This window comes from Corvus cornix, chromosome 2 (assembly GCF_000738735.6).
Source record: "Corvus cornix cornix isolate S_Up_H32 chromosome 2, ASM73873v5, whole genome shotgun sequence".
NCBI classification, from domain to species: Eukaryota; Metazoa; Chordata; class Aves; order Passeriformes; family Corvidae; genus Corvus; species Corvus cornix.
Genome location: NC_046333.1, coordinates 7,119,236 through 7,146,465, shown reverse-complemented (window position 1 = coordinate 7,146,465; position 27,230 = coordinate 7,119,236). Strand labels below are relative to the sequence as shown.

The following is a 27,230-nucleotide window of genomic DNA, read 5'->3' as shown; positions in this document are numbered from 1 at the left end:
TCTGAAATATTTCAGTGAGATTGTCAGCTGAGGGCTTTTGGTTTTTTGAAAAGTGCAGGATTTGGAAAATTGTGGAAGGCTCTAGGTCTCTAAAAGTAAAAACCACATATATATCACAGAATAATAGTAAAACCTATTTTTAAACCTCTGGTCAGTGTAGGAACCTTCTAGTGAGTATTTGTAGATAGTTGGTAGGTATGAATGCCATGGATAAGCCAAACATAAAATTATGCTGAATCCTAGAGGGTGCATTTTTAAAAAAGCTACACTTCCTTCTGTTAGTCCTGCTGTTATTGACTTGGTACACGTGGGGTGGGGTTAATATACATCTCTCTGTTGGTGACCCTAACAGAAATAACAGTGGGGCAGATGCTGTATTCCTTTCATAGCCCAAATTTCTATGGAAATTCCTCCAGCCACAGAGTCCTAAAACTCTGATTTCCTTCATACTTGTGTAGAAAAAGTATCCCTATTGCACACAGTGATTCAGCAGAGAAATTACAAGATTCCTCAAGATTATCTTAGCCTGTTATTCACCCAACAAGACAAAATGAGAACATTAGGCAAGTCAAATTTTGCTTTGAGGTAGAGATTTTTCAAGGGTGTTTCACTGTCGCTGATCTATGCACAAATCTAATCCTGATCACTTCTGTGTCTAAACCTTTCTCCCACCTCAGTGGATATTATTTTCCCAGTTTCTTTGTGCAGTGTGGGAGTGTTATTAGAGCAAAGGGACCCGTAGCCCATCGGTCTGGGGAAATGGTCTGAGGTTACAAAACTGTGCAAGGAGGTGGTGACAACTGCAATGCAACCTCAAACCAAGCACCTCGAGAATAGGCTCAAACCAGCAGTGACCTGTTTTTCTTGATTAGATTTTGCAACAGCAAGACCAGACAGAATTGCAAATATAAAGGCATCTGTCAGGAAAATGAAGTCTCAGTATGGATTTCAGTGAGTCTGTAGCTGGAACAGGAGTTTTAAAATATTTATGGGACATTCACAATTCACGAGTTATAGGACATTCAACTTATCAAAATCTCCAAACAGATATTGGAGTGTGCCTTCTATTTTAGAAATACATAGCAATTGCTTTATGGTAACAACTGAAGTATGAGGATACTGGGAAATAAAACCCTAACAACCCCCAAAACAAGCAAACAAACAAACAAAACAAAAAACCCAAGCAAGCAACCAACCAAAAACCACACCAAAAGACAACCAAAAAAAAGCCCCAAGGCATAAAAGGTTATTTTGTCCCTGAAAAAAAAAAAAAAAAAAGAAGCCTACCACAGGTGCTTAACAGTACCTCTACCCTAGTGTTATTTTAACTCTCTGCTCAGGCATCACTTCACCTTAGCTGCCTGCCACCATCCTTCAATTTTGATCAGACTTTTCTGAAATCTGGCTTGTGGCTGTGATGGAGAACAGCCTTGATACAGCCCGAGACAAACTCCAGTCACAAGACTGGGCTTGCACAGCCTTGGGAAATGTAGCCTTAGGTCTCAAGCACAGTGTTGGGGCTTTGAATGAGACTACTGCAGGTGCCTTGTGCCTCTGGAGATGGGAGTAGGATGGTGCTGGTCTCTTGGCCAAAGGGATTGCAGAGGCCCAACTCCATTGTGAGAAATTTGCAAAACCAGAACAAGAGGGTTTCAACCCCTTAACAGGAAAACAGAGGAGCCTTCATCTGGGTCAACTTCTCTTTCCAAGTTCCCTATGAATTTTGCCATGCTCGTGTACCCCAAGCAGCACCACTCATGTATCTGATCTCTGCTCACTGTAAAACCTCTCTTTGTGTCCCTGGGTTATGAAGCTTTTTATTCTCTCACCCTGTGCCAGCCCACCAGCTATGCTGGTTGCCCCAATTCTGTGTCCTGTGGCCTTTTTTCAGTGTCAGGGTGGTCTTATGACACTGCATTTGACAGACACCTCCTCAGTGCTAGGGCAAGAGCTGAACACTGACATTGGGGCTGGAGAAATGCACAGCACAAAGAGAGAGCAGCACACAGCAATGGCTCGTGTTACACATCCACACTGATCAGAGCAGGTGGGGATCCTTTATAGGCTTCTCATGGACAGGTGGTTTTCACACTTCAATCATTCCCTCACAATGTGCAGATTTTTGCTTCAAAGGTTTGGCAGTGTTGAAAAGGGATTTTTCAACCTACACAGAGTTCATTTAAGTTAAGAGAGGTTCATCTTCCCCAAGTTTGTACTGCTGGAATGGCTTTGCTGCTACAGTGTTCAAAGTTCTCTCTAAACACCTTTTGGTGAAGCAACACAGCTCTCCTCCCTGAGGAGGACTGCTGCACTGGTACATCCACAGCCATGTGTAGTGTGAATGTGGGGTTTTCATGTCTGTGTGTGTAAGGAAATATATTTATGTGTATATATATATATATATATATATATACATACACATAAACAGAATTTAAATATTTAGGGACTCCACTTCTGAATTACATTCAGCACCAAGAACTCCAGATCTATGTCAAACTGCTATTTGTATATGTAGATGTATGTAAATTCTTTGCCTTTTTTCTATTCCTCCTCCTGCCCCCTGTATCAAGTTTGTGAGCATAAGAGGAATCCTTGCCTGCAGCACTGGGCTTGCAATGAGGGGATTTTGCTATTTATGAAAAGCCCTTTTGCATGAGCCATCCCTCAGCCAGGGTTTGGCTGAGTCCCAGGCAGGCTGGAATTTCAGCTCCATTCCACTGCAGGGAGGCCAGAGGACAGATTAGGGTTGGTAAGTGAGTAATGGTCTTTGATACTGTGTCAAGCCATGTAAGAAAGTTATCTGAGCATGCCAGGAGATTATAAATGAAAGAACCACTTCAGAGATGTGGGAAGAAGAGACCTGTGAGACTTAATGATCCAAAGAAAATCCATCTTCTAGTTAGGAGATGAATCCTTAGATGACTGACCTAAATCCCAAATAATTCTGAACAACGGCAGAAAGACTGAGCTAAGTGCAGTCCTATCATTTAATCTTAAGTCTTTCTGTAGTACTCTATGTCTTAGTGAGCAAAAGATAATACAAGGAACAACAATCAGATATCCAGAATAATGTAACGATACATGAAGGAGCTTAGCATAGGCAAGTAATAGCTGTAGGCTTCATTTGCTCTGTTTAGTTATGCTAACAGAAAATAAAGATTTCCAGAAAAGATTAGAAGCAAAGAGATTCAAAAGAAGTGGCCTGGAGCTTTCCATAGGCAGAAGTCAGAAATCCAGCTGAGTTACAAATCAGTGAATAAATATATTCATTATCTTACAGAGAGAAAAATCATATTAGCAGAACGGGTATTTGTTTACCATGGTTGTATTAAGATAATTTAATAATACCATATTTAGCTGCCTTAGAGAAATTAAGCTAACTTCATACAAGTTTTAGAAAATAAAAGGCAGATTGGTTTGTACCAAGTCGGTATTCCTCAGCATTGAACCTGCTTCACATCAGCAGATGGCCTGAAACTTCTCATGAATCTTAACATAGACCTCTGAACTGAGGTAAGTCGGGAAAGATTTTCTCCACTATTAAGTTACCTGGTTGTTACTGTTCTTTTCCTGTTCTGAATTTAACAAATTCTCTTCTTTTTTACATTTATTTTCTTTATCACTTCCTATCCACCTAATCACACATTCACATATTCTGTGTGACTGTAATGCATGTATCTGCCACATCATCTCTGTATGACCATCTACTAAGAATGTGAAATTCAAAGTAAATTTGCATTTGCTAGTTCAAGAGCTCCACTTCCTTAGAATCTCATGGTTCCCAACTCATATCTGGAGTCTTCACAGCAAATTGCATCCTGGTGTGCTATTTGACTGATAAAGGCACTTTCAGACTGCAAACCATGGGCAGGTTCTGGAAGCCTTGCCCAGGTCCATCCCTTCTCTTCCATTACAGCACATCTCCCCACCTGGTGAAATGCCACTCCAAATTACTCTCCATGCCAGCCCTCTGGGCAGGGACACATTGAGGCTGCCAGGAGCTGCTGTGCCAGCCCCCAGCAGCATGGTGTGATTGTACTTCATGTTTTAATGCCGATTTTGCCCTCGGTTCCTTTGGGCTGGAGTGTAAAGGTGCAGTTTTCGAATCTAGAAGACTCGTGCAAGGCATCTAAGCCCATTTGTAGGCACTCACGAACGAGCTGGTTTTGAAAGGTGCTGAGTAACTCCATTGCACTCAGCAGTGGATATTCACAGCTCTGGGAGATCTTTACCATCTTTTCCAAGGAGCCTAGCCTGGAAAATGAGGTTTGCCTGCCTCAGTGGACTGCTTCAGGATTAATTACTGCTTGTGTCGTCCTGAGAAATTTCTAAATGAAGGGCTGAGGAATGAATTTTGCCATAGGTGGTCTAAGAGATTGGTGTCTCTGGACCCATACCAAGCACTCTGCACAGACACTGTTTCTGCTAAAACAACATTAGCACTTCTTTATCAAAGCACTTCTGGTTCAAAAAGGAATTAAGAAACTTATTTTTTTCCTAAGAGGCATCAAGCTAAAATATAATACAGTCTGCAAAGCAGTTAGATGCAATACCATTGCAGGCTCATGAAGGCTGGAACTCATTGCAGCTGCTGCTGTTTAGCCTCACCGCATAACACAAAAACTAGAAACTACATCTCTGAGATTGTTTTCCCTCTTGTCAAATTCAAAGACTATTGGATCTTGGGAATTAGTGAGGGAAAACAGCCCCAGCCACTCCATCATTCTGACCACCTTCTGAGTGATGCAAGACTGTTCTCCTAAATCAATATTTTAGTGTTTCGTCTAGGTCAGTTGAAAATTTTTATATAATAGCAAAGGGATTTAGTTCCATCTCCTGTGAAGTATTTTATAGCTGAAGTGATGTTATAGGCAGTACAATTTGCTTTATATTCAGCATACATTATTCCATTTAAAGTTCCATTCCATAAGTGTAAATTAGACTCCAACTTGTTATGACAAATATTTTCTTGTTTTCCTCATGTTTACATCTTTCCTAAATATGTAAACTGTTATAAACTCACATCCACATCACTTGTCGTTAAATCAAAGTAGTTTATGCATATTTTAATGTTCTTTCTTACACTAATTGTTCCAATCCTTTGATCATTTCTTTCACTCTGAGTGTATTTCTATGAAAGTGTGCTGAAGGAGACAAAAAAAAAATTCACAGCAAAAAACAAAACAAAGAGACAAACATGATCTCTGGATTTGATATGGTAGGAAGAGAGGCCAAGGGGATCTCTTCAAGATATTTTTAGAATCACTTTTATCACAAATCAAAAGGTAGAGTCCTCTTTACTTTGTGCTGGTGTGCAACAGGAAGACAAGAAATTATGTGAGGAGAGAATGAGGAAGGAAAATAGGCACAGTTTAGATACCTGAAGGGTACCAGCAGCAACAGAGCCACCCAACATCCCCTGCAAGGCAGAAATCCCGGGCACCAGGCTGAGCCCAGACCTGCTTCACCCTGAACACTGCTGGTGGGACTCCCACAGGCCCCTGAGCACTCAGTGACAGGGAAGAGGGAGCAGAATCACCATCAGGGCAGTCCCAGCAGCCAATGAAAGAGCCTGAGAGTCTTTAATAATGAATTGCACAGAGCTTACTCTCGCTGCAAAACCTTCACGAGGTGTGTCTGGCCACTCAGACGTGGCCCTGGGAGCATCCCAGTGGTTTTAAAGTGCTTAGGAGCAGAAATATGAAAAATGTTCTCTGTTTGTACTATTAGAAGTAGTGGGGAGATAAGAAACAGGAGGAAGACTTTCCACAGAAAGAAATAGCTGGCCTGAACCAAGAAAAAACAAAAAAAAAGCTAGTTCACATTCAAAAGGCAAAAATTGATCGAAGAAGAATCCATAAAGAGTTTATAAGTCACCACAAATCCTATGGTTTGTGGGAAAATAGCCATGAGTCTTTAAAGAAAATAAATCTCAGCTTCATTTTATTATTTTATTTCTTTTAAAATAATCTGAATTTATTCTAAGTAATATATGCCATTATTGCTTTATTTTCTGAGCAAACAAATGATTCTGGCAGGCTTGACAGGGAACACAGCTACACCTAAACACTGGAAATCTGTATGTAACATCTATTTAGGGCACCTCTGTGAAGAACTAAGTGTCAAAAACTTCAGTCCACCCTACTGTGTTTTTCAGTTGCAGCTATCTATCAGTGTTCAAATACTCCAGATGGGATTGCTCTTCACCAAAAAAAAGACAATGCAAGAAGACTTTTTGCCCCACCAGTTGCTGTACACATCCTGAAACTGCAGCAGGTGTGGAGAGCAATATCCCATCTCCTTATTGTCAATCAAGTTACTATTTCAGAGATACTTATTTCTCAGGAGCAGCCCCACAAAGGCAGTAAAACCTGAAATTCAGAGAGCAGCCATAAACCTGTTTCTTTTGTGTGGTCCAGAAAGTGCTTGCTCCAAGCTTTATGGGGAGCAACAACAGGACAAGAGAAGGAATGGCAAGAAATGCTCACTAGAAACCCTTTCCAAACTCTGCACGGGTCAGATCCTTCAAACCAGAAGATCCTAAATTTTAGCATTCTATTGACTCCTCAGCCAGGAGTCTGCCCATATTCCCAAAGGCAACACTAAGGCCTTCCTCCCTCTAATCATTCAGCTCTGTACAAGTCCAAAATCTAGATGGGAATATGATCGTGGGGTACACCAGCATAACTTCCTTTTTTGTCACTGCACCTCTTTATCCTGTGAGAACATCAGTGGGATGCAGCTCAGCTACTCTAATGCACTAACACAACAGAGGTGTTCAAAACAAATGGGTACTTTTAATTATAGAGAGCCTTCCACAACAAAAAATTGCTTTCCCAGATTGTTGAGACTGGGTCAACATATTAAAATAGACCTTCTCAGTCTCTGAGGCTGACAGAGTTAAGCTAGATGCTCTCAAATGAATCCCAGAAGGTCTCGTCTCCATCCACTCTCCTGGTTAGATATCTGTGCCCTCTTGGTCTTTTCACCAGCAGGAGGGTTTCTGCTGACACCGCTCAGCTCCAGATGTTGTTCTTTCCTTTGTGCAGAAAAAGGAAAGAGCATTTCCTTTTTGTCAGTGAGCAAGAATGATGGAATTAAGTTACCTCAAAAGGGTGCAAGAAACCTCCCTTCTTTCCCCTTGTAGGTATTAGAAGGGAACAGAGTCAGCATACAGAAGTATTTTTCCTGCTTGCCTCCCATATGAGCTATTTGGAAGCCAATGGTAATAAAAGGAAATCATCACAGGAGAAAAATGTCCAGAAATTCAACAATGGTATGGCTGAAATGAGGAGAAAAGCCATCTAGGAACTGCTCTGGTAGTGAAATGGAAAGGAAAAATCTTCTGGATATTAACTTTAGAAAAACCGTCCAAAACTCACTGGAGGGGAAGGAAATGACCACCTTCCTGACCAGTTCTCCAGATTAAGATAACTTCAGCCTTGGCTGGAGACCACTCTGATTTTCACCATACATGAGGTGTGGGCAACAGCCAGTCATCCTGCTGGAAGACAGGAACTGGTGACACCTTGCCACACAGCACCCAGAGTAAAAGGCAAAGGGAGTGAGTCCTTAGATTTCAGCAGACACCAAAGTCTGCATAAACAAATTCTTTATGAACTGAAAGATGTGCCATTTTATTTACTGCCATCAGAAATCATTACTTTTACACAGCTTTTACACTCACCAAATTTGTGCGATTATGCAAACTTCTGCATTTGTGGAGGCATTCTGAATTATTAGCACCGCTTCTCTAATACATGCAATCTTTTTGCCAGAAGGACACCACACCATTAATTCTGTACCCTCTCTAAATGCAGCAATTATCTACCAAACAGTTATTCTGTGCCACGCTTCAAGGATACTTTCACCTTGCCACCCTCCAGTGCTGTTGCTGGGCAAAAGAGGAGAAGTCACAATTACCCTCTAGGGAAAGAGGGTCAAGAGGAGTCCCAGGACAATTTCACCATTCTTTAAAACAAAAAAAAAAGAAACACACACACAAACCCCAATAATAAATTATTATAAGTAGGCCTTTACTGACTGTGTTATTTGCCATTAAATCCTGCACATTGGTTCCCATGAGTATAACCTATAAAATTCTCAGATTAAATATTCAATTTAGCAGGGCACATGCAAATTAACCAGCAGCAGTGTTCCTCAAGTGCCAGCCTGGACCAGGCTCACATACTTTCTTGCTTATGTAAGCTATTTGTGGGATCAAAGATGCAAGAGCTCTCGGGTGATAAACACTTGCCCTCCACTCAGAGGAGGCAAACTCTAACTGAATTGGGTAAGAAAGCCTCGGTAAGAAAGGCCTTTCTCAATGGAGATGCCAGAAAAAGGGACAGGGCTGCTCCCTGCTCGGCCCTTTGTACTGGGGAGGGGTCCAGTTGTGGTGCCAGCAAGCTCTGTCACAACACAGCCCTGTTCCCACAGGGACTCCTCACCTCTTTGAGGGATGGGGAGGTAGCAGGTCTACCAAAAGAAGATCTGCCTTGTTCTGGGACCATGGCCCAGGGATGAGCAGGACAACCCATCTCTCCCAACAGGCTCTCAGAGGACCATGAAATTGCCGGTCAAGAGTCACTCTGTTCTCAGACAGAGACATCCCCACATCCCACCAGTGAGGAATTCATTGGTTGTATTAAAAATATGTGAGATAGGAGCTTTCTTTTGACATCAGTATTTTGTTAGTCCTTTAAACACAGGCACTAAAAAGTCCATATTTTTTGCATAAACAGATAATTTTGCTAAATGTAAATGCATTATTACATTCAGCTTTTGCCCCATTGACACTTTTTGGAAGACAAACCTGTTCACCAGTTTGTTTGGGGTTTTCCTCTGCTTGGAAGAGGTTAGGTCCTATTTAGGAACCTAAATTAGCAAGCCTAGACTCAAACTCCAACATCCAATAGTGCCATACAGACCCTTTATTTCAATAAACCCCAAGACTCTACCAAGAAGACCATTGTGGCTGTAGAAAATGAATCAAAGGCCAAGTCCTAGCTCCCCATTATTGCTTTGTTGGTGCTGAGAAGCTCAGTCCGTGCAGTTTAGGATGTGCTGATGTAAAGAATAGAGCAAAATGAGACTGAGCTGTGGTGGGAAGAGGCCCTTCCACCCTGAAGGTAAATAATGATGATCTTAAAGGTCCCTTCCAGTCCAAATCATTTTATGGCTCTATGAATGCAAAATCAGACAAGTTTCTCATGTTGTCCCTGAATAGGAGGGCTGAATTCTAGTGCTGTTCTCCTCCTCTCCCCTCTCCTCATTATTTTAAAATAAATTATATCAATTATGAATATGTTGCACCTCATTTAAATAAGAGCAGAATATTTGAAGCTACCTCTCTGTGCAAGCAATGCAGCTAACTCCCCATGCCCCATGGCTGTCAAATAAGATGCCTTCATACAGAAGATCCTCAGCATCTAAGACTTGAGCCATGGTCACTATTGGAGGTCTGCTTATGACTACAAGGATTTTACTCCAGAAACCTCAAATCTCATCATTCACAGTGAAAATATTGACTAGAAATGCTAAAGGAAATTTCCTACAGCCTGCTGTCACTGCTAGCAGTGATCACACACAGCCATCAGCACAGCATCAGTGTCTTATGAGCAGATGCACAGTCAACTTCTTAGCATGGTCTATTGTGAAAGGAGAATCACAGGTGAAAAGTGATTTACAAAGAAGAGTCAAGCTGGAAATACTCATTTTCATTTTCATTTGCTTGCTCAATTTTCCATTTTAGCTTTAGGTTGCTGAAGTGTTTGAATTGCAGTGTGATATTCTGAGAGCATAATTTCTTTTGTAAAAATTAGGTTAAAATGCTGTCCCTACATCCTGTGCTATGACATCAGGATATCTGTGCTACAGACATCCTGATGTCATCCCTGGTATAAAACAAGCAGCCTCTCTGATATCTTCAGATGAAATAACCTGAAAGGAACTTGCTAAGGCAGCAAAAATGTTGGGGGTGAAGGGCTTTTTAACTCTGGGAGGGTCTCCTTTGCAGTTTATTGCCAGGGTTTTACATCCCACAGGTGAGGGAGATGAATCCAAGTCCATCAGAGGACCACCCTTAGGTCCCTGGTCTGTGTAGCTATGGCTCAGCTGCATCCCAATCAGCTCTATCCAAAAGCCTCACAACACTGCCAGGACAATGAACACCTAATGCCATTCAGTTTTCAACAATTTATTATTTTTTTTTCTGACAGGGCAGTAAACATTTATAGATATATTTAATTTTATAGGCAGTTACCACAGAAACCAAAAGAATTCTTGCCATGAATGGAATCACTCACCTGAATAAGGGTTTGCAGGATCAGTGTGTTAAGTTTCAATATTGTTTTTTATCCACAGGAGTTTGCAAAATTCAAATGGAAAGCAGAAGAAGCATTTTGAAATAGCATGTCCTACATTTGTATCTAATGTTGCAGTAGGATGTATTTTTAGATTGCTTTACCAAGTCCACTTAAAACCTTAAATCAAGCAATTTAAAGCCTGCTCACTGAGATTTGCAAGCATGTGTAAATTCTCTAATCCAGTTTACACTTAACAGCTTTACCACACTTGAGAGTTCCCCTGCTGACCTTGGGGAATGAGCAGTAAAAGAACATGAAGTGAATTGAGTAGTTCCCATACTGAACCAATACACCACATACTAATAGTTAAGTATAATTAGAAACCTTGTAAGTGCTATAAAAGGAGCAATATATAGCAAAATCTGCAATGTACATTTCTATTGATTTATAGGGATTTTTTCACTAGTTTTGCAACACAAAGGACAGTCCCTGAATAACTAAGACCAGTATAACCAAACTCATCTTTGCAAGGAAGACCTCTGTAGGTAATTGTTATGTTCAAGAACATATTAAAATGTTATGTTCAAGAATGTAATAAAATATTTTCCCTTATTATTTTAAATCAATGCAGCTTGTTTTCAGCCACCCTCACTAGTAAAATGCATCACACAGAGAGCAACAAATGGCCAAATGCCTCCTGAAGGTGAACATTTGACCTTTTCATAAACATAAAGTCTCATAAACAGAGAGTTATAAGTGATTGATTCAAATTTATGTGCAATTGGTTGGTTTTTAACAGTTTTCTTGGTTCACTTCTCTGAGCACTTTCCAAGTGAGCCCTTTGAGCATGGCTGAATCCTGGGCCAGGACAAGAATCTCCAAGGGGAGAATGGTGGAGCCTCCTGATTCAGCCATGAGAAGTCTTTGAAACTGCAGGACTTGAAGTAGACACGGCCAAACCCTTCCCCAAACACAGGAACTAAAACCCACAGAGAATCATAGAAACATTAAGGCTGAGAAAGTCCTCTAAAATCATTGAGTCCAACCACTAAGCTGACACTGCCAAGTCCACCACTAAACTGTTTCCCTAAGCACCACATCTAAACATTTTTTGAACACTTTCAGGGACGGTGACTCCACCACATCCCTGGGCAGCCTGACAGCTCTTTTGGTGAAGAAATTTTTCCTAATATCCAATCTAAACCTCTCCTAGAATAACTTTGGTCTGTTTTCTCTTGTCCTGTTTCTTGTTACCTGTGAGAAAAGAGCTGACCCACACCTGTCTACAACCTTCTTTCACTATTGCTTCTTACCTGGGGACAAAGGAGTCAGAGGGACTGGAGCTGGTCCCAGCAGAAGTAGTGCTTCTGTGAGTTGTTCCATCCAAATTTCTCTTTCCTCCTCCTTTCCTTCACCTGATCACAAAGCCATCAAAGGGAGGAGAGGAGAAAGCAAAGAGAGAACAACAAAAGCAGAAATCTTGACCCCACTGTTGCCCTCTGCCAACACAACAAGCAGTTCCCCCAACCTATCTGCCACCCCTGTACCTCAGATTTGGGGGGGGGGGGGAGGGTCTCTGTCCTATTTGCTCCTCTCAGACTCCATTCCTACCTGCCAGCACTAACCAGATCATCCTCAGGAAGGTCCCCGCTGCTCAAGTTGCCAGAGAGCTGCTCCGCCTCTACCCGGGCAGGCACCCATGGGTGCTGCAGGCTCATCCTCTGCTGCAGGAAGGGAGGATGTGCTCCCTACCAGGGGACCCGGAGGCTGCCCAAGCCTTTTCCCACCTGCCTACGCTGAGGGTCATCCTCAGACTTTCAGGTGCCTCCTCCCTCTCTCCCACTCCTCTCCCAGTCATCCTTCCCCCATTAGTGCCTGCTGCAGAGGATGGGAGCAGCATCCCGGAAAATGGAAAGGGGGGAGTGCAGTAATTGATGGACTTTTGCACCCCCATTAGTCTCCTGTTAAAAGCTACTAGAGGGAGAGGCAGAAAAGAAACCATCAAGAAGTTTGCTGAGATGCACATTCCTCTCCTAAATCCATCTTTGCTCGTTCAAATCTGGGGCCATCAATGCTTACATCAGTTCTTGCTTAGGCAGAGCTGCTGCAGGATGCTCTGACACAGCACAGCCCAGGAGAAGCTGCCCTGCAGACTGCAAGGAAGAAATGAAATTCTCCAAAAAGGTTTAAAGCTGCACTGTATTGCTGTCTGATGGATGTATACAGGGAGCAAGGAGAATATAGGAGCCCATACAAGCTGGAACTTGCACTCATACCCTGTCCTCAGCACTGAAAGGGCAGATCACTGCCACTCGAGGGAGGGGGAAAGCCCTAAAATCTGGACACACATTCTGTTAACAGCTTAAAACACTTCAGCCTTGTTGCCTTTAAGGCTGGGGCTCAGGCCGTAATTCTTTTAAAATAAAATGTATTTTAACAGCAGTGAAGTAAGACATTCTTTTTGCATCTCAGTCCCTCAGTCACAAACCACCTAAAACAATATTTATCAAGATAAGTATTTAAGAATCAGAGAAACTTAAAAACTGCTCCAGAATCAGTGCTTTTATACCAATTTATAGCCTGAAATACAAAAATTATGAAGTAGGAAAGTACAGCTGCCTGATGGAATCAGTGACAGTTCCAGGAGATGCTCCTGAAAAGAACAAATTGCTCCAGCCCACTACCATAAGCATTTTCCAGAGCAAATTATAGGGATTTTTAAAGAAGGCATATTTGCTTCAAACACTTACCCTGAAAGGCCATAATAGGGTTTTATAGCCGTCATAGTCTGTTGGGTCAAAAATGCATTAAATAAACCCAGAGCTTAAACACTTACAGGTATGATGGATCACAATGAAGTGTCCTATTAAGTAAATAATGTCTGCTCCAGACATTTTCTAAATAAAGGTTTACACGAGAGGATCACTGGCTTTGAAGTAGCCATTATATACTTTCATATCAATTTTCATGTTTCCATGACAATTGCTTTACTTTTTTATTCCTAATAAAACTCAGCATGGTGGTTTTTTCCAAGCTTGGGGGAAGTGTTAACCATATGTCTCTGCATCAGGAAAAACCATTACTAACAAGGTCTCAAAACAGCCCAATACCTAAGGTAAATATAACCCTCAGTCCTCATCATAGCCCAGCATTCCCATCAAATACCATAATCTGTATATTGCTTTATAATGACTGTAGGTAGATTTTTTTTTGAGAAAATGCACTCAGAATTGAGTACAGATTGAGTGCTTATTGTTTCTGCTTTTTTGACCCTATACTTCATTTCCCTGTTTTGTTTTGTTTTGTTTTTCTGGTAAGTTTGGCTTTATGTCCTTATTGGGATGAGTTGGCTCTATCTTCAGGAGTGTAGAGTAACCAGCCACTTCTCCAGCAGGAGTGCATACCTGCCGAAAACTTTGGAAGATTTAACTGTCAGTGATATATTCCAACCCTTTGGAGATCAGCATGAAACAGGGGCCAGATCAAGAATTAATTAAAAACAATGAGAGGCTTCCCGTGGATGGCAGACACCTCTGGAGAAACAAAAGTGAAGTTCCCCTGCCTTTTGCTGAAGGACATTCTATTTAGTGTGAAAAATGACAAATACTTTTCAAGCAGTGCTATCTTGGAGTGTATATAATATTTCAAAAATATCTTGAAAGCTTCATATTTTAATAAACAGTTCCTACATCCATTTTTTATTAATATGTTTTTAAAAGAGGAGCAGAAAATTAACAGTGTGAGTCAGATCATCAAGCAGGCATAAATCATCACAGCTCCACTGGTTTCAACTTCTACTGCTTGTGAAAAAGACTCTCTATACCTTTCTGGAATCACAGAGTGAATTCATCATCCCCAAATAATTAAGGATTTAATTTAATTATCTGTTAATCTCTTCATTTTATGACTGGATTCTGAAGGATGGCAAGAACTGCAGAGAGCTATTGCAAGGGATGTTAATGATAAGTACAGTGTAAATCATAATTTTGATATATCCATAAATACTGAGCAAGTTAAGTGCTGAGAGTTACGTGGAGGAAGGGAATGTGTGCCATATCATAGACATGTAATCTCCTGCATAAATATATTATGGCTTATTATAAAAGCACACTCTGCACAATATAAGGTCTAACCCTTTTGGTTTAATCCCAAACATAAAAGCCCTCTTTGAGATTTTGATGTGCTTCTATCCAGAATAGTTTGAAGTAGGAAAAAAGGAAACAGTAGTATTTAAAACTGACATCTGATTCTGAAGAAATTTAATTTTGAGCTATATTACCCTGAAATACCAGGTACCACAATGATGGAATAGGGACAAATGCTTCAGGGAGAAGAGCAGAAAAGGCATCAATTAAAGGATGCCTAATAGCCTGCAGCTAAATAGCTTCCACAAATAGAAGGTAAAGGACAAAGTGTTCAGCTGCACCACAACATACACGGCTATATGCAAATAAAATACTTCTATCCAAGAAGGACATTTTGTCTCTCACAACTAAACCGCTCCCAGAGCCCATTTAAGTACCGTGCTTTGACTACAGTAATTATCTCATGTCACTTAATATGATATAATATCTACTTATGCTTAATGGATCTGTTTTAATTTCTAAGGAAACTGCCTGTTTGCACAAATGAAACTTGTATGATGATTAAAATATAATTTTCACTCAAGCAGTAACACTTTTTAACAAACAAAACCATAAATAGAGATGTTACATCTATTTGAAGACAGACTTATAAATGTGAATATCCTCTGCTACTCAATGCCCTGACTATAAATTGCTGTATATTATGGGAATTAACCATTTCTCATCATTGATAGAATAGCAAATCAAAGCTAATTTAAAGTGGTCTAATCAATGTTATCACTAAGCAAGTCAGCTGAGCTTCAGATCAGGGAAAATACATCTTATTTAACTAATAATGCAACATAATTTACATAATTAACTGATACCAAAGCCCCATTTTCTGAAAGCATCCAAACAAATGTATATTAGGACTTTTAAATTCCTTTTTAAATGGTTAATCTTTGCAGCAAATTTAACAATGAGAAAAACTAACCCCAAACTTTTCAAGGAAACCCAGTTCATGAGACATCAGAGAGGCCAGTTTCACTTGTTGCACCAAATTAACTTCACATTTTTTAAAGAATCATCTGTTTATTTTCTCTTATTTCCAACCTATAAGACATGCAATTGTTTATAAAGTAAATATGACAATCTATTATTATTTAATTTTGCCATAATGCTAGATTCCAGTGCTGCAAGGGCTTTAAATATGTCCCATTTCATTCAACTCTACAGTATATCTCAGACCTAAAATACAGCCTGAGGGGAAAAGAGGTTTGGTTTTTTTGTAATGCCTTTTTTATATTCATCCAACCTTAAATGGCATTTTTAAAGGCCACCGAGGAAATCAGTTTAGCTTAGTTTCCTCAAGAGCTCTTACTGTAAAAACGTTGTTGTTGCAAATTCTCTGAAACTTTTCTCAAAAGTCAAATAAACTCGAATGCTTAATGTCTCAAGAAATTTGTGAAGATGCAGCTAATATGCAAAAAAAAAAACAAAAAGAGCACACAATCAAACCCTGCAGTGAAGTCTGATCAAGTAACGTGCATGCAGCCAGACAACTTGTCCACAAACACCAGAATTATCTGCTTGCAATTCATTTGCTACCATTGCAATATTTTTAATAGACTAATGCATACTTTTCACTTACCCTCCATATTTTTTTGAATCTCTTCATTCTGGACAATTTGGTTTTGTTCATCTCTGAGGTCTGCAGATCAAATACATATCCTATATGGCTGTAGACATATTTTACAACCAGTCTGGAGCCTAAAACAGTAGAGTGATAGATATTCTTGAAAACAGAGGCACTCCCTGGCTTTTAATGCTGCTTCCAACAACCACACAGTTCACAGCTCAGCACAAAGTATCCAATAGCTGAACATGGGCACAAAAAGAAAGCCAAAATCCCTTGTTTGAGATGATACAGGGAGAAGTCTTGATCCATCCAGTGCTTGATTTAGGTCAGTGAAAAAAAAAAATGCTATTATGTCAGCCATCCAACTTTAAGACGACTTGTGAGCTGACAGTCATGGCACTTTAAAGCACCGTCATGATGAGTCTTTATAAAGGGATTGTTTTAATCCTATATGAAAAAAAAAAAAAGGAAAAAAAGAAAAAAAATCACCCAAGCTACTTAAGGAGTATGGAAATCACATGGTATAACAAAAATATCTCCAATGTGCTGCAAGGGAATGAAGCTGAGAAATACCTCATGTAGTGCTTTCTACTTCATTTTTGTGGTTTTCTAATGGTGGGAGATTTTTATGATTGTGGGGATCTACAGACCTATCATTCCTCCCACGTTATTTTTAACCCTTTGTCCCTCTTTAAATAAAAAATAAATATCATATAAAATAGAAAACACAGAGATGTTATTTTTTTGTCTCCTGAAAATCAATCAATTACTCAGGAAATTGTACCAATGTTTATTCTAAAGGAAAGATATCATTGAGAGAATCTATCCAGAAGGGAGTTCCCATAGAAAGTCCTAACCATAAAAATTTTGTTCACAGTTCATGCTATCCGGCTCATAGGGCAGTATAAGAGCGAAGGACCATTTGCTTTTATTGTTCATGCATCTGGTCTTCTTATGTTCCCTTTTATAATTTCAGGAAATGGAAAAGAAAGCAGAAAGAGTGTGAAATATCCCTCTCTGGTAAAACATAAAACCCCCTACCATATCTCAAATCCATTTCTGAAATGAGAAAATAAGTTTGTTTGACAAACACTGATTTATTACCGGCAGTTACAGCTGTTAAAGCTGATCTCCTGCAGTGTGGTGGAGCATAACAGGCCATCTCTAGAGATGTGACTATGCAGAGGACACCCTTTTGAAGTGTCAGCTCTGATTGAAAGCCTGGTGGTGTAACCCAGGTGCTGGAAGGAACTCATCCAGTAGAAATATATAAAAGAGATTTGCTTTGAATAGCTGGTGTGTTGCCTGGCTCTCTCAATAAGAAAGGGGGTAGCACATTCTTATGTGACTTCTTTCTTTGCCACATTGTGCTGTCACACATCTTCATCTTTGTGTTACAGCATCACAGAAAACTCCTCTTCCTGTCTTACAACACAGTGCAGTGTGTACTTGATCAGACTGCACTGAATATAAGACCACATTTGATATTCTGGTCAATATTCACACAGTCCTTATGAAACCTTTCCTTTCTTCCCTTCATGGAAGGGCAGAAGTGTTTTGGGTCTGAACCTGTAAAGTTCTAATTGTGCAAGGTGTCATTACTCACATGGTACAGCAAACCCATAGGGGGATGTGCATTGACCAGCAATTTGGGACCTGACCCACACTTCCTAATGGCTGTGATATGTTTCATGAAATGCAAAGCTCCATTTCAAATGTGAATACCAAATTTACTTGACTCCAAGAGCTGTTATGTGCTAATTCCAGAAATGACAGACTGGTCCTGTGGATGTATTTGATTATTTTATTCTCACATTTGGTATCAGAGTCCTAATGTTTTCCCATGAGGAGCATTCCCATTTATTTTAATGGCAGTGGAATCTGACCTTTGTTCAATAAAGAACAAAAGTGACTCATCTCATGTTTATCTGAAAGGACTAGCTATACCTCATTAACTTTTTTTCATACCCCCTTAGTAATCAGCCTCTCAATTAGCTAACAGTATTCCAAACTTTTTCAGACTTAATTTTCTGTCATTCTGGCAATACACCCTTAGTCTGACTGCCATCAAAATGACAGATAAGAATATTTCAATTTTCTTAGTGTTTATTGTTAGTCAGATTAGTTAATGATTAGTTAGATGTAAGGAAATGTGTAGAAATCCTTCTTGATGTTATGCAATTAGTATTGAGGTCCCAAGCACTTCAGTCAAGCTCAGTGCAGACAAGAGCTGTTGTGGGAACACGTGCTCTGACTGCAGGCACAGCTGCATGGAGCTGTTCCTCTGAGCAAAACCAGAGTGACAGCTTTATGCTGACATGTGCCTGCCCACTAAGAGCTGAGTCACGATTTGAGTGCTATTCTCCTCTTTTCCATCTTTGTTCATGCACCACTAGACACCTACAGCTGAAGGTGCACTTTTCTGGACTTCAGTGATACCCAAAATGAAGTGGAATCCCTCCCTGAAATGGTTCCTCTAAGCAGTAGAAGAATGTGCTTTATATTCCTTTGTCCTCCAAAGACGGGAATGAGTTTTGGGCTTTCCATGCTGTAAGAAGTGAAATTGTTCAGCAGATTTCTTTTGCTTGCTGCAGGCAGGGCTTATAAACAACACAGCACGTCCAGGTCAAGGTCAAGCCAAATGTGACTCTACTGTGTAGATTTCTCCTTTGTGGTTTGAATGTTATGGTCAGGAGGGAGGGAAAATATTTCTTCTGAAATATTCTGCCACTGTGGAATCATTCAAAATGCTTCCACCAAGTTAAGGGCTTTTGACACTGTAATGTGCTGAAAAGTGGCTTTCAGCACATTTTTAACATGGTTTCATGATAAAATCCTAATTCAGAAATAAACTGAGGTATTTCATTCACTATTCTCATTACTCTGACAGATGCACTTTAGGAGAGCAGCTTCTCTCTAGACTCAGGAAGTCTGAAGCCCACAAATGTCAAAGCACTGGCATTTCCAAGGTCTTCCTGACACGGTGAGGGGGTTTGAGGAGGTCGGAGTAGAGCCCAGCTATTAATGACCAAATCACTCTCTCATGTCCTTCAACTCCTTTCCATAAACTCTGACCTCTATATAAACCTCCCTATGGCAAATATAAGATGTAAGTCTAATGCCTGTTCTCTCTTCATTGAACCATAAAATTTCTCCTCCATGACCTTCACTTTGTAAGAAACAGATGAAGGAAAGGAGACAAACAGAGGTACAAAAAAAGTCACATTGATGTTTTGGGAAAAAAAAGCAACCATAACTGTCAAATTTTCCACAAGTCCTTACAGATGATCCTTCAGTATTAACTTCCTCCATTTGGATGCCTGTCATGGGTTAGCAAGCATAGCCTCAGAAGTGAGTCTTTTGCAAAGAGGTGCTTACAGCTTCCTTACAGAATCTATCAACTGGCTAGTTTGAATATTGACAAATTTTTAAGCCACTTAGAATTTTGACTGCCTCTGTGGTCCACATTTAAGAATGGACAAACCCTGGGAAGGTCTCTCTCTTGCTTCCAGCCGGGGGACAGGTAACTGGGCTGGGTCTGTACAAGGCCCTGCCGGGCCCTGCTGGGTCCACGCCAAGAGCTGCTCGGGCTGGGTGTGGGTCGGGACACAGCCATCCTGGAGCCGATGGGCCCTGTTCCACCTGCAGCCCCCCCAGCCCTTCTCTGTGCAGATGGCGTGGCCCAGCTCCCCCTCTCCAGTGAGGCCAAAGATTCAGCTGAAGCTGCCCCTCTGCCCAGCAAAGATCATGTGACCAACAGCGATAAGCAAAATTCCAGCTGCAAGGCCTGGGTGAGATCAACCCTTTTTTAGTGCTGTAAGTTTCCTCCAGAACAGATGAAGCCTGCACACATTAAGTAAAGAAAGAAGAGCTGAAATCCTGAGGGAGAAGAAAGGGGAGATGCTTAAAGCTGAAAATCTGTTGTAAAGCTATGGTGGTGATGGACTATGATATATCTGAGTACCCGTTGTAATTTCATGAAAGCATGGGGGGTGGAGTGTTCAAACTGCACTTGTGAGCAAAAGCACCTGTGCTGGAATAAGCAAATGCTGAAGCAGCTGTAATTTGATGAGATGTTTGAACAGGGAGAGATGGAAGCGATGAGGACTCTTGCTCAATCGGAAGGAGAAGACCTCAGTTCCTAGAGATACTCCCAGAGATAGTCCTAGAGATGAAGATGAGGGGGACCCTTTTCTCCCAGGGAAAGGGGAGGGCCTCTATTAGAGATGAAGATGCTCCCAGAGATGGGTGAAGAGAACCTTTGTTTTTGAACAGCTCAACCTTAAAATTGTACCCCAGTAATTCAAGAGTGGACCCTTGAAAGCAGTTGTGGGAAAAGCTGCAAGTCGTGGGAAGGGACTCCCACATGTGAGCAGAGAACCAACCTGGCTGGCTGTCTTGCTGTGATAATGTCTCCATAGCATGAGCAAGAGAGACTCCTCTCCCTAAGTGAACTGAACAACGTTATTTGGAAGTGGTAAACAGACTGAACATCTCAAGTGTTGTCTTTTTACAGTGGGAGAAGGGGGAAAGGTGGAGGGAGGAGAAGAGTTCTGAAGGTGTGGTATGATTTTTTTTTTTTTCCTTCTTTTAGGTCTATTAATAAACTTCTTTATATTCTTTCACGTTTTGTGCCTGCTTTGCTTTCTCCTAATTCTTATCTCACAGAAGGTAAATAGTAATGAGTATTTTGGACCAAACCACTACACTGCCCTGGTGGGTTACACATTTGTGCCCCTGAGCAGTGACTGCTGCTGTGGGTTTTGCTGCTTTGCTTCCAGTAAGGTGAGATGCTCAGATTTTACCCAGTAATTTAGTTAAACATAATGGAGTGAAATCATCCAAGAATATTTACTGCAAGCTCAAAATCCCACCTCAGCTGCATTTACTGAGAGCAATAACACTATGTGTGTTCCTGTAAGTATAATTTGGTTCCTATAGCAGCTCTCAAATTAACAGAAGAGGAAGAAGATTTGATTGCAGTAATCGATCACAGGATTATAAACCACTGGTGTGGAAGGCAGCAAAAATGAAATCCACACTTCTAAGGACTTACTGGGAAAGTCTTTGCTTTCCAGTAAGGGCTGAGAAATGTTAGTAGGGAATCACAGAGTACTGCTGACACCTCATTTGGATAGTGGGTACAATTGTGGTCACTCATATTCATGAGAAATGAAAACAAAACTGGAACAGATGCAAATAATGGCTGGCAGATGACTGAGGAAGTGGAGAACTGTCTTGTGACAGAAACTATAGGAGCCTAATTAAAGCAAGGCTGCCACCTATAAATGTACTGGGAAGGGAAGCAGAAATGGGGAAGAGCTGTTTAACCCCAAATTTAACACTATCACAGGACAGATATGTATAAACCAGAAAGAACAAATACAAGCTAAAAATCAGAAAATGATTTGTGACCATCTAACTCTAGGGTATCTTCCTAATAAAAGTAGAAAGGAATAAATGTTACACAAATCTAAGATCACTGTTGAGTGTTTTATGAGGGGGACAGGATGTCAGGGTGCCTGCATTAAGAAATCCTGAAAAGCTGCTACCAATTTCCTACTCCTTGCAGAGCTCTCTTGACAGAATTAGGCAAACATCTTTGCAAGTTGGACCTGATGCTCAGCTGCACTGTGAGCAGCTGTGACCCTTTTCTGCTCCCAGTGAGAGCACACCGCCCCATGAAGTGGTCTTAGGACTGCTCTAACTTTCTCCATTTACCTGTGTAAGCCCATAAGTCCATTTGGCACCAGGGCATTACCTGCTCACCAGGACATGATCTGATCATACCCCTGCACTGGGGATCAGTCACAACAGCCAGATGCAGGATGTTCTGACAGGTAAAGAAAATATAAAAATCCAAACAAACAAGCAAAAAGTAACAGAAAATCTACAAAAGAGGAAAAGATGGAAATCTGTAGTCCTGTTTGCTCATAATGTCCTCAGAAGTGAAAGCAGCAGAATCACACTCTGATTCCCATCCCAGCTCAATAATTGACTCTGGAAATGGATATGGAACCCCAGAGCCACAGCCCAAACCAAAGAAGGAAAGTGAGATACCAAACCCATGGAATAAAAACAGACCAAAACAACCCTCTGTATTATTGTAAGAGGAAGTAAAAGAAGCAGGACTGAAACGCCCAGCTCTCCACCTCATTTCATGAAGATCTTATAATGGCTGAGGCTTGGACATGTGTCAGTATAGATGAACTGTGATGAAAACAGGTGCAAACACACGAGGCCACAGCAACAGGAAGATGCTGTGCCCGGCTCTGCCCACAGACAGTTGTGACTCACGGATAGAAGCCTGGAGAAAAAAAAATCCACACCTCCAGCTTTCCCCTATCTCTCCAGCCTGAGCTGCCTGTTGTAGACTCCAAAGACAACAACAGCTTTTGGCCAAAATACAGAAACCTGACATGTTCCATTCTTCCCTTGCCTGCAGGACTGGTTGTACTCATTCTGCCACTGACAGCACTGATTCTGCTGCATGCTCAGAAGCAGGGAATTGGATGCCAAACTTTGCCTGTTTCCAGAAGGGAGATAAGTCTCCCCCAAACAGTATTTTCCTGCTGACTGCCACTATCAGGAGAGCAACAACATGCCCATTGGTATCCCACACTGCCCTGTCAGATGGTGCTCATGTGAGCCACACAGATGTCTGAACATGAACTCCTGCTTGCTTTATTTCAATAACAGACAAATCCAGGAGATACTTTTAATGAAGTTCCTCCCTTAAATATGTAGCACACTGCAGTGTGCAGACACCTTGGTTGTGGCAATAAAACATTGTGAGGTGGATCAGAAAATTCATCTTTTTTTACCAGGTTATTTTCAGGGCAGGTCATTTCACTTATCAGCGCATTGATCTGGCTCACAGCAGGGCTGTACAAGCCATTGTGTGGGCAGGCCGAGGACAAGCAACTCCTTTCTCTGGCATTGCTTTCCAGCCCCCCATGCTGGGAGCTTCAGTGAACTCCTGAGCGTGCCCCCTGCTCCTTGGAAGCACCAGCCCTCACAGGGAAAGGAGTCAGCTGTTTGCAAGCAAAAAGCACTGGGAAGAAGCCACAGTGCAGCAGTGTAAGAGTACTGAAGATCACTAGCAGGAGAAAATAATTTCTATTTAATGGTGTCTACTATTTGCATATACATTAACTCAAACGAATACTTCAGCTACGTCCACGCACTGTGCTAGAGGAATATGAAGGTGGAAAAAGTGTCTTTTCTCATATGTAAGTGCACATAGACAGGCATGGAGCCTTTGCAAAATGCAGCACCTATTTCTGCTCAGTTATTCCGAGTCACACTCAGTGGCTGATTTCCAGTCTGCAGGAGATGGAAGAGCGAAGGCTTGAAAGCAGCATGGGCTCTGGGTGGAACAAGATAATCCAAGACAACCTGCCATCTCCACTGTCTGTCTCAGAAGGCCCCATTTATTATAGATTTTATATTTTTTCAAGCAGTGTCTTCATCAAACTCAGCTACACAGATTTTAGGGTCCCAGTATGAGGTGTTTAACAAGTTCTCCTTCCCTCCACTACATGTGTTCTGTGTCTCAGCTTATATAAAAGCTGTAGAGAAGAAAAAGCAAACCGACCCATCTCCACCAGCATGTTTTGACCATAGCATACAAGATACCAAACGTCTTCACCGAAATTCAGTGCCAAGAGCCAAAATCTTCCTACTCAAATTGAAGGTAAAACCAGAAAGAAATTAAAGAGTTTTTTCCATTTCAATGTCTAAATCTACTACCTGAAAACTTCCATTCTCACCTACATGGCAGATTTACAGCAACACCTAATCCTGATTTGCACTCCTGATTTGTTCACTGTGAAGTCTTGACTCCTTAACCAGCAGCACCAATGATCCATGACATGCTGTGCGTTCAGGAGCCTAAAGTCTTGAACTTCTGGACTGCAGCAAGAGAGACTTAGGTTTTTGGGGTCTCCTGTCCTCTTTAAGGGACATTTGGATGAACCCATCTTCTTGCCTGGGACCAAGAGGGCTAAGAAAGTGAGTAGGAAAGAGAAGTGGGCAGAGAGAAACACAAAAACCAGTCAAAGCAACCTTCCTGAAAGGCTAAATTTGTTAGAAATTGTCAAATATGAATAGACAAGAGATCTGGGATCCATGGGAAGATGCACTGGTCAGAGTTACCAGACCTCTCTTGGCATCTCAGCTTTCCAGGCACCCTGCAGCTGGGGCAGCCCAGCTAAGCAGTATCTTCCAGGACAAGCAGCTCCAGGGCTGTCCTCCACTGAATTTTGGTAGTTTGGCAGCTCACTGCAGACCTGCTCTACGTATAATAAATTACAGTGAATTATATTACACCTTGTTGTAAGAAAGCCTTGATTCTCTGGAATTAAATTAAAATAAACCAATTTACAAAGTAGGAGAAAAGAGTTAAAAAGTTCCTGTCAGATATTTGTCCAACCCTGGTTTAGAAACTTCCACTGATGGAGATCTGACAACCTTTGTAGGCAATCCAGCCCAGCTGCTACAGCTGGAAAGTTAAATTTCCAAGCTCATTATTCTATGCCATGCCTACATCAAGACCTAAGGATAGTTTTCCCCTTTGCAAGTACTCTTTAGATAAATAAAAACTGTCACTCTGTGTCCTTGTGAGGGCAGGCATTAAACAATACCTGGTTTTACGCTTTAAAAATTTATTTTCCATCCATGGTGTAGATTTATTCTCAGGCTTAATAGATGTTATTTTATAGAGCCAGTTTCTATTTCTCTCCCTTATTAGGTACAGATAAAATAGTCTACACTGTATTTAATGGTGTGTTGCACTCTGGGTGAGTGGTTTTTTTCTTTCTAAATTATGTTGCTCTCTGACATTGATTGGTGATACAACACTGTGCCTTGAAAATTTCTGCTTTTCTTTATCTATCCTGTGTATTCCTGGGTTGTTAGGAACAGTAATGTTTTCCCAGCCCTGGTATTATTTTCACTAGAATTGTTCAGTCACCTGAAGTCAACTTGTCCCCAGTCACCGCAGGCAAAAAATGAAATGAAAGGTCAACAAATTAGACTCAAAGAAAACACACAGAAATATTTTGTACCCCTAAGAATATAACCTGTATTTTAGATAAACAAATATTGAATTTCAAACAACATGAAATATAAAGCAATTAGGACAGAGACAGAAGTAGTGACTTTGGAAGATGCCAGGCATGGGGAGGACAAGTCACTCTCTACATCCAGTGGTTGTGCCACCATTCCCTCAGGGTTTTTCCTCCTTTAAAGGACAAATTCTACAAGGGAAGTAAAACCTAATCATTGTCCCTGTTCAGACAGATTTTTCATCTGAAGCTCCCACCAAGGTGACCAATTAATCCAGAGGGCATTTTGTGTGATCAACCATTAGCGATGCAATCAACCCATTCATGGCCATCTACTGCCAACACATTTGGGTCATTATGAAGATGGATCATTTTGAGCAGCTACTTAGAGGGAAAAAGCTCCTTATCCCACTCCCATAATCATCCAGACTGTGTTAGATGTAATTACTGCTGGGCGATAAGGGAGGCTAAGGAAAGGGACAGACTGAAATATGTCCTCAAGAGCCTTAACTGTTTTGGATCTTAATTCCTTAAAGCCCCTTATCATTCTGAAAATATTAGCTTTGCCACCAAAGGTGGGACTCATTTGGTGAAATGCAGACATGTGAGGTCTGAGCAAAGCCATCCTGGACACCTTTGGAAGTCAATGGAGCTCAAGTCTGTGAAGTTACTGGTTCCTAAAGCAGGCATCTAAACCCACATAGAAGAGGCAGGACCTGGAAGTGCCATTATTGCTCTTTTGGTTATAAAGGGATTTTAAGGAGACTGGATCAGATGGAAATGTCTATTCTGCATTAAAACAAATCCTGCCCCATGAGCCTCCTGAGCAACTTTTCACCTCCGATAAAATCCTTCACGTTGCAACCCTTGCACATTTTTTGCACTTAAAAGAGCAGGATTTCTGTGTGCATCTGGATGCACGTGAGCACTCCCGGAAGGAGGAATGATAAATGCTCCCAGGGCTGGACACAGTGGATGCCAGTGTCCCACAGGGAAGTGCATTTCTTTGCCCTATTTACTAGGAAAGCAGAAACGCTGGCAGGCTCCTTCTGCCACTAGATTTCCAAGCAGCTGCCCAATGACCATGTTAGTGGCTGGTTAGGGCACTTATAACATTCTTTAAATGTTTAATATTTTATTCCTCCCTTGAAGCATCTGGTGTAAGTCACTTCTGGAAACAGAACACTGGACCAGATGGAGCATTAGTCTGTGACATTCTGATCTGGTAATTCCTATGTTAATTTTTATGACAGTTTAGATGGGCACTGGCCACAGGGTCCAATCTGAGTCAATTTATTATAGGAAAATTCTTTTTTTTCCCTTTTCATTTTCTATTGAAAAGTTTGGGGGTTTTTTAATGTTGATTTTCACAGTGCAGCACCTGGGGAGAAAAAAGAGGCATTGCAGATTTCAGGAGTTAAAAGGTGGGCTCCTACTGCTGCCTCAGATACAGAATGAAAAGGGGAACATTTTTCACAGTAGTTATCTGCAGATTTGGCAGATGTCTTTTGAACTATTTAGGAGCTTAAGTACTGTGTGATATGCACCAGTAAATGCAATGTTTAGTGGTATTACAGTCAGCATCATAAAGAGGCCTGAAGGTTCCCTTATGAACCCCAGTTGTGTTGGCTTAGAGGGATACAGAAAAAAAGTCTATATTACAACAGGCTACATTTTTAGAAATGATCAATAATCCTGAGCATATCAGAATCCAAAAGGCCCAGGACAAGTGATTGTAAAGGGAACTGATTTTCACCACACTTCTGAATATCAGAGTTCTTTCCATGGTACACTCAAGAATGAAGGCATCCCAAACTATCAGGCACCATTGAAATGCCATTCTGACATAGAGATGTCTGTTCTAAACTGCAGAAACATAGTCAGGTTATGCTGTGCCCCCACTTAAAGACAGTTTGATTGATCAAGGTCAGCTATGAATAATACTGACAACTTTATAGCCACATAATTTTCTCTAATTAAACCTCCAGCTTCTATCTAGGTACTTCTCCCTTATGTTGTTTTTGCTTATACATCCTTGTGATGCCAAGCTGTGAAAAATTATGTGGGTCATATAATCTTGTCACTGTTCTTTTCTTACATTAACATATTAATTCCAAAAACATAGAGCAAAAATATGAACAAAAAGATTCAT

At 41.0% G+C, this 27,230-nt stretch overlaps 1 protein-coding gene across 4 annotated transcripts in view; it reads right to left on the bottom strand.

Annotated features, from left to right (window-relative positions):
* Positions 1-27,230, bottom strand: part of DPP6 (dipeptidyl peptidase like 6) — a 540,400-nt gene that overhangs the window by 290,916 nt on the left and 222,254 nt on the right. Inside the window, exon 1 of one of the 4 annotated variants that reach the window (XM_010394853.4) lies at positions 16,023-16,098. The exons of the other annotated variants lie outside the window; for them this stretch is intronic. Coding sequence (XP_010393155.3) covers positions 16,023-16,073 — 51 coding nt within the window. The 5' untranslated portion in view covers positions 16,074-16,098. Of the gene's footprint in view, positions 1-16,022; positions 16,099-27,230 lie in introns of those variants that run through there. 4 annotated transcript variants of the gene reach the window in all.